The 12810-nt window shown below is 38.4% G+C and overlaps 1 protein-coding gene across 1 annotated transcript in view; it reads right to left on the reverse strand.

Annotated features, from left to right (window-relative positions):
• The window catches only part of UST (uronyl-2-sulfotransferase), a gene marked incomplete at both ends in the record, with an annotated part of 55388 nt that overhangs the window by 38097 nt on the left and 4481 nt on the right, over positions 1–12810 (reverse strand). Inside the window, one exon of the mRNA XM_010185232.1 lies at positions 8992–9071. Coding sequence (XP_010183534.1) covers positions 8992–9071 — 80 coding nt within the window. The remainder of the gene's footprint in view (positions 1–8991; positions 9072–12810) is intronic.

Raw genomic sequence — 12810 nt, forward strand, 5'->3', positions numbered from 1 at the left:
CTTTTTCTGAGAAGAGGAGCAGAGGGGAGCAAAGACCTGGCACGGCACTGATGTGACCACTATCAGAGTCCATTTTAAGTAAAGCATGCACAAAGTTCACTGCAGAGGCACAAGAAGGATGGAAAAAAAAATCCCTTTCAGTGCAAAAATTTCAATAAACTGAAAACCTGCAGCTTGAAAAGAAAATGAGAACGGAAAAAAAATACGGAGAGGCTGAGAGGTGATTGAACCACAGTGTGTATGAAATTACACATGAAAGCCTACATCAGGGAAAAAAAAATTGATAAATGGAGTCTTTACATAGTGGGCAAATGTACTCTTAGATCCAAGGAAAAGTAGTCAATTGAATTTCCCAGAAAAATTAAAGAGGAAAAGTAACTTGCAATTTACAATCCAAGAGAAAACTCAGTATTGGAAGAATTTACCAAGGGCAGCAGATTCTCCATTACTGATGATTTTGAAACAAGATTTAAAGTTTATTCCTGAAAGATGAAGGTTTTAGGTTCAAACCTAAATAGTTTGTATCGTGCATTATGCAAGGGTGAGAAAGACTAGAAATGGCTTGGGACTGACACAATCCATCTTTTTGCCTGAAGGCAGGATCATCTGTGTAATTGCCACTATCAGCTCCAAAATCCTCAAGACCAATCTATTCTGTCGCTTTGCTGCCCAAGCCTTTCCTAAATCTCTGATCCAGAACCCTGTCAATGCAATTTAAGACCACCACTTCCGCTATCATTACTCATAAAGAACTGTATAGTCCCTTTATCTCTGCAGAACTCTTTCATTATAAAATTCAAAAGTGTTATCACAGTCCTCTCTTTTCCAGTCTTCTCTCTTTTTTTAAATTTCTCTTTCCTTGCAATCCTTCCTCACAAGTCATTTTTTTATATCTCTGGTCATGCTCTTTATTCTTTTTTTGGATTCTTTTGGAGTAATCAAAATTTGTCTTAAATTAAATTACTCCTGAACTGGTGATATAATGTACAGTGTGATTGTGAGCATGCAAAGCAAGTAACAGTAAAAAAAGGATAATTTAGGTGAATAAAAGCTAAAAAGTCTATTATGTGAAGAACAAGGGAAAACCAGGGAAATAAATTTTAAATCCGATAATCCCAAAATACGTGGAAAAACTCACCATAAAGCAATGGGGTTTTTTAAAAATAAACCCCCCCAAAACCCCCTTAGACCATACAAAGGTCAAACTGCATGTTAGATTTGTGTTCAGCCTTCCATCAAGTCACAGTTAAACATCATTATACACTCACATAATTAAAAAAATGTAGCATAAAAAAGGAAAAAAGATGTAGGAGGAATTACAGCACCATGTGGCCATTCATGAAATGTGTACTTTGCAAGGCGGACCTCACATGACGGCAGGAGGTGTTTCACGATGTGCTAGCAAAAAGCTTAGATTTTAACACACATAAAGACACAGTGTTAAGGCCATGCACCTAAGTTTAGCTAACATTTCCCTACTTTTAAGAGCTTACCCAGAGGGTAATAATTTTTTCGTTACCATGTCTTTAATGATATTTCCTAGGTGTGTATATTTTTTTTTAAAGGAGGAAAAAATCCACAACATGAAATGAATTTAGTAGATAATCTTAGGCTGCAATCATTGTTTCAAGATATTGATTCAAGGAGGCATTTGAAGCGCCCAATCCCTCCCACAGCTGAACCATACAGAATCAGTGTGAGCTGACTGAACTTGTGCTGTATATACAAATTATACCTGAGTTTGTATTCAAAGAGTCAAGGACATTCAGAATCTTGTGCCAGCTCCATGCATTTGCTCAGCACACTATTTTCAAAAGCTTCTGGAGCACAGTTAAAACACACATTAAGCATGTTCTGCAAACCATCTGCTCTCTGTGTGGTATTACTCGTTACAGAGAAAGGGAGAAACAGGTTTATTAATAACTTGAGAATTCTTGAGTGTTGTGGCAAATATCCCATGACTCTAAGTCAATGAAATGAGCATCACAGAATCACCCTGATTTTACCGACCTCTTAGCAGTCTATATAAAAAAAATTAAAAGTTACATTCTGTTTCAAAATCAATGGATCAAAGACACTTACATAGGTTAAGTCATGGCAAAGCAAAATATTTATTTGCCATAAGAGACTGTAAATGTATCATCCAACCCTTACAGATGATCAACAAGCTAATGTGCAAACACCTAGGTTTTCAAACAGCACACTATCAGCATAGAGAGTGCTCCTGCTTTCGAACATGTAGCTTACAGTCTTGACATACAGTCAAGTTAATTCTTCAAGATTTACCTCCTTATTGTTTGTTTAATATAGACACATTTTACAGAGAACGGGGGATGCTGTAATGTCAAAATGCTGTGTTCAACTGTAACTTTTAGAACTGCTTCTACATGAGAAAAAAACCCACAAAACTGATGACTAACAAAAACCATGAACAATATTCAGAAACTAAGTTTAGTTTTGGGCTTATCCAGACCAAATCTTTCTTTGTCTATCTCTGCCTTCATACAGCAAGTGATTCAATGTTACCCGTAATTCAGAATTCAGGTCAGAGTTGAAGGAAACTATCCAAACCGATCAGCACTGCTGCACATGACACTGTCTGCTGCTACAGCAGCCTAATTTACTCATTTTATTAGTTTGTGTTGGCCATTGTGTCTGTTTAAAAAAGTAATATAGAAAAAAATGTTAGTAATGCTGATACAGACTGTCTACCAAAACCTACTTTTTCAAGAGAAACAAGAACTGTACGCTTTAACTCTGCTAATGAGTAACAGAAAATAATAAATATTTCTTATGCTGACTCAAGGGACCAAAGGCAAGTACCTTCCCAAGCAGAAGACCCAACTGATCCTTCTCTCCTCCCCAAAATCTGTACCCCCACATCCCTCATGCACCAAAGCAAGAGGGACATGACAGAGCTGGGGCTGGCACCCAAGCAAGGTACAGGGAGGTGGCTGCTGGCTGTGGCCCAGCAGAAGGTCCAGCAGCTCTGTTTTGCTCTCCCTTCAGCAGATGTACCTGCGGTTGTCTCGGAGTCTTCTACTGGCCTTCCAAATTTGGCTTGAAACCGGCCAATGGGTTCAGAAATATAGGAACTAGGTGTGAGGGGAAACTGGAAAGCCATGCAGAATAGCTGGAACTGCTGTATGAGTCTTATTTCTTTAGAAAATTATGCTAAAAGGAAAGTGTTGTCCTGTCCCCTTGAGCTCATGCACACAGATGCTAAATACATGCCACAGATATTAAACTGCAGTTGAAAGGAAGAAGAGGGCAGCTGCCCGACAGCACAGAAAGGATGACTTCTTACATACTAATGCCAGGTGATAATTCATCCTGGCTTCGAACAAGTAAGATATACTGAACTGAATTCATAAGGGCTAATTAAAATGTAAGATTAAATTGAGTCCATGCCTTATCTCTGCATCTCCTTACCACATCATAGGAAATTTTAAAGGAGCTCATTCCTCAGGGAATAACTACTGCAGAAAGTAAAGAATTCATGACTCCAGTGAGCCATGAAAAAGCCTTTTTTTCTCTCTGGGTGGTCTTTTTAATGCTTCTTGCTCCTATGACTTTACCCTGACCTAATCAGCCAGCCTTTAAACAAGCAAAAGTCACTTACCAGTCACTGACAGAGGCACATACTTAGGTTTTTACGCATTCCCCCGTAATGTTTGTTTACCTCAAGAGAGGGAGGAGCAGCCAAGCTTCCTACTCTGTCTGAACTGGGGTCCATAAGTGCGAGCTCCAAAGGTAACAGGGAGGAGAGTTGCCTTCCCATGTCCAAAACTGGAAGTGCACAATTAAATTTGCCCCATCCCTGACTCATCCTGACCCAAAGCTGTGGCCTCACCACCCTCTGTGCGTTCCTGCAAACATTCTTTCTGCTTCTCTGAAATCTGTGACACTTGGAGCACACGCCAAGCATCTTGAGCGGTTGCCCAAACACAGTTATAGTTACTTAACTCAGTGGAAGATTACTAAGAGGTCAAGTGGGGCTTTTCCACAAACTTGAGGCTTCTTCCGGCTTCATTCAGGCTAAATAAATAGATGACAAGCAGCGTTTATGATTAAGCACAGTGAACAATCTGCAGCTATCCTGAAACAGCTTTTTGTCTCTCAGCAGGCACTGCACTGCTTGGATCTCCCAATAACACCTGCAAGTCCAGCAAATGCATCAGCATAAAATTCTTTACCTGCTTAGAGTACAGACATTCTTTAATATTTGCTTCTGATAAACATTTTGGATGCTTTTCCTAGCAAGATTAGTATATACACTTCAATTCAGAAAGAGACAAAAAAATTATGAGTATTTTTACTAATCAAATGGCTCCCAGGATTCTTTTTAAATACGTGCAGCATGGACTTTGAAAAGGAATTGGAATATGACAAAGATAAATGACCGCTCTCACTCTGGTCCTGCGATGTGTCCTTTTCAGGCACACACCCCTGTGTGGAGACAAACCTCCTGAATTCCTGAGTTCCACACAAGTCAAGGTGGGTGCCACTGCCCTGTGCACTGCAGGCCACAGCACAGGCTATGACTGACAACTTCTAGAGCTCCTTGGGCACATGAGAGAAAAAAGTTCTTTGTTTTTCTTGGGGTTTGTTTTGTTTTGTGGTTGTTTTTTTTTAACATAGGCCAACAGATTTCAGTATTCTGAAAGTACACATAAATATCAAGGCAGATGGGTTGTGTTTTTTTTAATTCAAAGAATTTTCTACTTCACAACAACACTGCAGTAGGACAGCAGCTAGTAATTTTGCATTCTTCATGTCCTAATTTTTTCCCCTTTGGTTAACACATTGAAGAATAAGGAATGAAGGTGATTTCTGCAGAATGGGAAATGGCAGCCTGGTAAACAGTGACTAGGAAAGGATCTAAGAAACACACTGGAAAAAGAGCTTGCCTTGAAAGCCCAGATTGCTCTGGCACAAGTGTAGCATTAGAAGGTATAAGCACAATTACTGCAAAGAGGATTTTCTTCCTACCATATACAGCATTAGTGAAGCTGATACAAGTCCAGAGTACAGTTTTGAGGCTTACACTTAGTAAAGGCTATGGAACTACTGGAGAAATTTCAGAGGAGAGTCAGAGGTATTAAATGGATTAAAAAACACCTGGCAGCAAAAGGCTTGAGAGTACCTGTGATCAAAACGAAAAGTGAAAGGTGTGTGGAGGCAGCAGCAGCAGATAGATGCACATGGAGAAACATCAGGAAACAAAAAAAGTGCTTCAGTCAATAAGGAGCAAACGTCAGAGAAATTCACCTTAGAAATCAGCCACAATAATTTGACAGTAAAGCTGACAGACAACTGCCCAAGAAGTGGCAGAGGTGGCATTTAACTCCATGCCTTCAAAACGCAGCCTGGATGCTTTCATGGAAGACTTCTGAAAAAAATATACTTTTTCCAATCAAGAGCAAGAAAATCCCATGCTGGGCTAGCCCCAGTAGCAACAGCCTGTATGAAACCAAAAAGCACCTAAACATTTACCTCTGCATGTAAGAACATTCCCAACTAGGGTTTTTAGAAGAAAGCCAGGTATAGAGGGGTCAGTCCAGCATTCAGGATGACACTAGCACAGGGCAATAACGAAAAGCCTCACCCAGGAATCACAAGTAAAGGAGAATTCAATAAACATCACCACCTTCTGCAAAATAAATGGTCCTGAAATAGACAGGATGGAGTAGCCACCTACCCGAGGCATTGGGTCGTTTCCTAAAGCTAACCCTAGCTGCACTGGAGAGAGTGGGCACAGAAGCTGCAAACCACTGGGAATAAAAGCTTTTCCTATGACAAGCTCTATGTAGAAATTCACTCACAAAGAAAAGCAAGAAACTTAGTCTTTTCTTTTTCTGTTTGAAGGTGCAATTAGTTAGATTTATGTCTGTAAAAACCCACGTAAGATTTGCTTTAATTCATCCTTTTCAGATTCATCTTTTTGTCTGCCTCTTTGCACTACTTTGGATTGAGAAAAGATAGTACTGAACTAAAAGATGAAGGCATAGGATAATAAATGAGGATTCCTTTACTCAGCAGGCACTCTTTAAACACTGTTCAAAGATGAGGGGAAAACACCCCTGGCAAGCATTCAGGTCGGGATGAGAGTTTCAAGTTTTTAGAACTTTGTTCAGCACAACTAATGATGCCTCAGAAACATGCATGTGCTCAAATCCACCACTGAAGGCTTAGCTCAATTCCACTAGAGATTTTTTTTTCTGGAAAGGAAACACAGTATCTTTTTTTTTTCAGTTGGAAACAATCATAAGGAAATGCTGTGATGCTTTTCTGAATAATCAGAGAGCTTTAAGTGCTGGCAGGTTTATAAGCAGGTGCATAGGAGGGGAAATCCAAGTGAACTGTCATTGCTGCTATTCACATCAGTGATGTTAAACAAAAATCAAGTTTATTTTTCTTACTACACTGAGGAGCACCAATAAGTAAAAGCAAAGCAGACTCCTTCTGTCCTGACAGTGACCTTGGAGCTTACCAGAAGTGACAGAACTTGCCTTCTATCTCCTACCTGTCTGTTAGCTCCATATATGCAGGAGGGGGGAGAATAAAGCGTTCCTTATCCCTTCCGGCAAACAAAAGCTTAGTTGCAAAGGTATAAAATACCAAATAAGAGAAGTGACTTTGGTCACTGGACTAATGTCCAGGATGGCTGCCCCTGCAAAAATACATTATTTCCAGCAACGGCTCTGCTACAACGGCTTGTAGAAAGCCTCATCCTTTTCCTTGGGAAGGACCAAGGAGTTTCTCTAAAGGAGGTTTCTTCAACATTCAGGCTGATCTTTGAGCCTTTCACAGATCTGAATCTGCCCTAAGCCTGCAGTCAGGAGTCCATTGTCTCCTACCCATCCCTGTGTATCCATCCCGCTCCCCACTTGCACTGGCTGCTCACAGCAAGCTGTTGTCTAAGGTCATCAGCTCTGAGCCAGGAAACACCATACCGACACTTCTTTCGTTTAGTTTCTGGGGTACTGCAATCCATTTATACTGAGCTGGCAGAAAAGCTGGGGCAAATGGGAAGAACCATATTCCACAGACAACTTGAGATCAGCTATCTACTAGGGATGGTCTATAAAGGCATAGTTTCAAAAAAATCAAGCAAATTAAAATGCTTTCACAATACTGTATTTATAATGTGTATTTAGATCACATTCTTGAAATTTCTGCAAAATCAATACTTGACACTCCAGTTCCTAATGAAATTCAAGATAAAAAAAGAAGTCACCCTCAAATTAGGAAAGAGAGAAAATATTCAACATGCTACTTCACTATTAGGTGTAACACTACCAATAAATTTTGACACTAAAGACCAAAACTCTCAAAACCATTTAAATTATCAGAAAACACTAGGAAATGCTAAAACAAAAATAAGCAATGTTCATGCACTTCAATGATGTCTCATTTAAGAGACTCATAAGTCTTTTCACTACTCTACAACTACTAGTTAAACCAAGTGTCCTCTCAATAAAACGAAAAATATGGCTTTCAGATTTGCAAAGAACAGCCAAAACAGAAGCTGCAAATACTTTTATACATTTTATATGATTTTATATATTTTCTCAAGTTTGTATTGAATGAAAAATGTAGATTGATTTCATCTCATGAATACATTACAGAAGAAACACGTTATGTGGCAAGGATGTATATGTATAGAAAAAGGGATCTTGGAAGGAGCAAGAGGTAATGATGTTCATCATTTCCTCATGTACCTAATGTTGCATACCATCTCTGAAAAATCAGCTAAATCAAGAAACATCCCTTTGACCCCAAGGTGTGGCTACTTGCTTGATCTTGCATTTCAGCACAGAGAAAAGACCATTTACCAAAGATGTGAAGTCCTATTCTAATGAGTTTTATTATTAAAAGATAACAAATTAGAAATGGAACTCTCATGGAATCAGAATAGAGAACACACTAAATGGGAATTTTGTTTAACAGTATCATGCTCATAGCTAAGTTATAGGTCAAGTGAATTTCCAATTGCTCAAAATATTTCATTTTCTAAAAAAACCCCCAAACTAAACAACAGCTTCCCTCCAGTTTTATCCTTTCTTACTACACTCTCTAGCCGCGCCTGAAGCCATACAAAGGACATGCACTGACATTACCACATAAACAAAATGCTGAGACATTAGACAAACTCTTGCAAAGATCTGCAGAAAATTCACACTTCTATAGAATTTTTTTTATCTAAATGTGAGTCCAAACTAGTGGTACAGATGGCACAGTTCCCAAATATAATTTCCAAATTAAATTTATAGCTTGGGCAATAACCATCTGCAGTCAGCTTTAACCTCCGTGTCCTGGCTAAATGCTAACTGGCATCACTCATTCACATCCTTCCAAAAATTCCTCAGAAGTTTCATCCAAATTCAATTTTATTCACATTCCATGCTATAAATGTCTCTAGAGCCTTGCTGCGTACTTTGAAATTGCTGCCAGAAGGGACTGCACTCCCATGATACAGAGCATAATCCACTTGCATGGTTTGTAAATATTTCTGTATCCTGAGGAATGGGGACTATTTTGTCAGAAGAAAATTAAATTGGTTAAAGTGAAATGTCATTTTAGGTACAAAATTAATGAACACAGTAGAGTTTTCAGTCTCATATTATTATCTGACTACACAGAGATGAAACATTCACAACCGTGTGTTGTAATTTTTAAAACACGAGTGCACTGTTTAAAGACCCAAGTTACCACCTCATGCATGTTGTCTGGAAATGTTATGAACCAAGGCAAAGGCATGCAATAGCATCCTGGCTTTTCACAAATATACTGTACATAACTATTCTGTAGCAAAGAGACCACAGGAAAAAAAAAACCCAACTTCTGAATGTGACTTCCAGTGTCAGAAAGGAGAAAAAAAAAAGGTACATTTTACTGTTTATATGTAAAAAAAAGCAGGGAAAATGTTCTATGTACTCAATTAATAGAAATCAAAGAAAAATACTTTTAACTGGAAAAATGCCTTACCTTGAGAAGTTGAGGAAATGAACATGTCTAGTGAATAAATAGGGCTGCTCAGCAGTGCTTATGTTTTTAATCAATTCCATCTAAAAAGAATTAACAAATCAAATTTTCCATGTTATGTCAATGCACATTTTGAGAAAAATATAACTCTCAAACAACACAGGATGATGTAATTTTCAAATATGAATTACTCAAGAATTCCTTCCCCAGGTACCCCTCCCAAACACTGTCATCAAGATAGCACGACTACTATTTCATGTCAAAGCAAGAAAGGTTAATCTGCAGACACCATCCTGCTATCATGGAACTGATGTACTTCATAAAGTGGGTATCAGCTTAAGAAAAGGCATAAACTAAAGGAAAAATCTAAACGCCACCTAAATCTACACCAGAGCTTTGCAAGTGGCAGCTACCCTCTGAAGACACTGGCTCTATTCACCAGAATGTCAAAACGTAAAAGTCCAAAACTGTAAGTGGGAGCTGAACCAATGACCATTTTCACATAACAACAGAAGTTGCCAACATTGCCAAAATACTGATTGATTTGCCTGTTTAAATATAGAGATCAGCACTTGCCATTCCTTTTATGGTTACAGCAAATTAAGAGTATAAATCAAATGGGCACTTTTAGAAAAATTATGCTAAGTTCTAGTTCAGGCACATTCACACCATTTTATTTAAAAAAAAAGCATTTTCAGATCATTAAAATGGAATAGTGTAAACAGCATATATTGGAGACTGTGCACCGTGGATATGAGAACGTATGTCGTGTAAGCTGAGCTACAGCTATGATCTAGAAGAAACTGAAAATGTCTGGGGGAGCATCATGCTAGAGAGTTGAGACATCCTGGATAATTTTACTTCCTTGCTATTAATTTCCTAAGATTTATTTTCAGATTTTTCTGTTCTGTGCTCAAATGCAGCCTATATTATGGTCACTAAACACAAATGCATTTGAAATTATATGTTTATTTATGTTACAAACTGGGTAGTAAAAAGTAATAAAGAAAGTACCAGAAGTTCATAAACTGGAAAAAAAAAAGAGGTAAGAGAAATTGAATCAAACATTCTGGTTTGAGTCATATAAATTCAGGTAATAAATTTAAACACCAATAAAGGGACATTATTTTAAAAAATAATAATCTATTTCTTAAAATTGGAATACTATATCTGACATAGACAAAATAAGGAAAAACATGGGGTCCAACCTGTTAAGTGGTCAGAATAAACTGACTGGCATATGACGAGTTACTGGACTAAAAGCCTGAAGAGCATGGTAGAAAATTATGTCCATTCCACAATAAATATGCAACTACATTTAAGAGTAAGCAATGTCAGTTTTTTATCCTTCTATTTCTCAGTTTCGATATGCTGATATTTTGACATGTTTTTTACACTGTCACATTTTACTGCTTCTCATCAATCTTTCACTCTCCAATTTCCCAAGGACACATAACCTGCCATTTTCTTTCCAAAAACACAAGCTATATCCATTTAACTTCTAGGACCAAATAAAAAAAGTGTACACACTAATATGCTTTTCCCTACTTTTACTCTTCCTTCAACAATTTTATATGCATATATGTACGATGAGCACTTCCCTCACACCAGTTTGAATGCATCAAGGCTTATTATATGTAGACCTTGTATATTGAGACGTATTAGGTCTGAGAAAGTATATCAAGGTATATCAGGTCTGAAAAAGGCTGTAAACCCAAGAGAATGAAATATAAAGAAAAGGAAACTACCAGAAGACAATACGGAAGAAAAAGATAAATAAGAGAAAACAGAAATATGTGTAAAAAAAAAAAAGTAGGAAGGGAATAGCCCCCCTGCTATTCCAGTCATATCTGGAATCTGGAGTTTTTGATTCAAGAGCAAACAGGTCTTTATACAGTTCCTTCAGTACAATATAAATGCAATGAGCAAGAAATTAATAAACCTGAAGAGCAGACCTTGCCCAGACCAGAATTAGAAAGCCCAGGAAACTTTGCAATAATTGGCACAAAGTAACTGAGGATTGTTTGTTAATGCTCTGAAGAGACAAAGGCTTTCCCAGCAAACCAAATAAGCTGACCTTTTGTTTGGACTGGTAACTCTCTCTGCCAAAAAATTACATTTGTTCACCTAGCAGAATGAAACACGGAGAGACTCTAGAGGCTGGGTATCAGATGTCTCAATTGGCTTCTTATGTTGTTTTTATCCAGACAAGAAACAGAAATGAAATTTTCAGAACTGTACGTAGCTTTATGTTACATTGGCATTTTACCTGTGTTACTCTATCTGCATGAATGAAGGAGGAAAAAATGGCAGCAGGAAGTTACTGATACAGGATAAAACCTCTATTCATGCTACTACAGTCACCACTGTAATTCCATCTTGGAATAAATGAAAAACCATCACCAGAGTATAAACAGAGAGATGGAAAGACAGGATACCCATACAGAGTAATCCTGCTGAGTTTAAAAAGACCATCAGCTTTAATAAAGCACCACTAGATAAACGTGTGTGTGGGGGTATATGTGATTACAAAGCACCACACAAGCCTCCCTTGCCCCTCAGCTCAACCTGGGGCTAGTACCAATTGGCTCGCACCAAGCGGATTCACATTACTCCACCACCATGCTTCCCATTGTACTTCTCCTGGTGTCAGTGTCAGGCTCCTGTCAACCTGCTGTCACACCAGCACAGGCACTGCCGCCTCAGGAGCACAGGGAGTCAGGAAAGATGCACAGAGAGCATCTGGCTCCTGGCTTGTTTTTAATCTCTTGCTACCAAATTGTATCTCTTGAGCCATGGCAATAGCTTACTCCAAAGTAGACACAAAACTTTGTTTGGACTTAAAGTACTTTCATACTTAGACACCTAATGATCAACTGCACTTGTAAGCAGATGCAGATAAAGCTACAACGCGCATATGAACAAACAAGCAAAAACCCTTCTTTTAAAAACCCTGCCAAAAGGGTAAGTAAGGCTCAAGAGAAACAACACACAGATGTCAGGAGGGAAAAATAAATAACTGTAATGGCTCACAGCCACACGCAAGTTGTGGCCATATTTCCCATAGGCCTCTTGTTCTAATCCCACTGTGCTGAACTGATTTCAGCCTAACAAGCCAAACATATTGCTCAGGAATACCTAGCAATCTGCCTCTCCTTTAAGATGATGTTAAAATTAAATAATTTTTTAAAACATTTTTCAATATCTCCCAGAAGAGTAAGGTTCCTAGTGTTTTTTGTTGTTGGTTTTGTTTTTTTTTGTTTTGATGGGTTTTTTGGGTTTGTTTGGGGTTTTTTTTTGGTTGTGGTTTTTTTTTTGGGGGGGAGGGGTGCGTTGGTGTTTGTTTATTTGTTTTTACAAGATTATTAGTGTAGAGGATCCACAGAAAAGAAATGTGAGCAAAAAGTGAGAGCTGAGGAAAGCAAGTGCAAGGAATGAGTAATGAAGGAGAGAAAGATACATACAACCACAGATAATCTAGGAGATGGTCTTAAACCAACCTAAGTTTGAAAAGAGATGAAAAAACACAAGCAGCAGAAGATAAACTACACTGGCAAGCACTGTAAAGAGACACATGAACCAGAACACATTCATGATTGAAGGCAGAAGCTGTAAAAATACCAGGTGGAAGCCTGAAAGGAGCATATGCCTGCTAGGATAAGGGCTCATAAAGAGCCACTCCTTTCTCACTGCTGGCTTGAGCTCTCCTGGGGAGTTAGGCTGTTTCAGTGAAACAGTGCTGAAAAAGACAGTACTTTGCTTTGGAAATCAACTAAATTGCACCAGAGAGTTAATGCTGCTAAACAAGGATCCAGGGAAAGA

Source organism: Mesitornis unicolor, unplaced genomic scaffold (genome assembly GCF_000695765.1).
Source record: "Mesitornis unicolor isolate BGI_N332 unplaced genomic scaffold, ASM69576v1 scaffold24195, whole genome shotgun sequence".
Taxonomy (NCBI): domain Eukaryota; kingdom Metazoa; phylum Chordata; class Aves; order Mesitornithiformes; family Mesitornithidae; genus Mesitornis; species Mesitornis unicolor.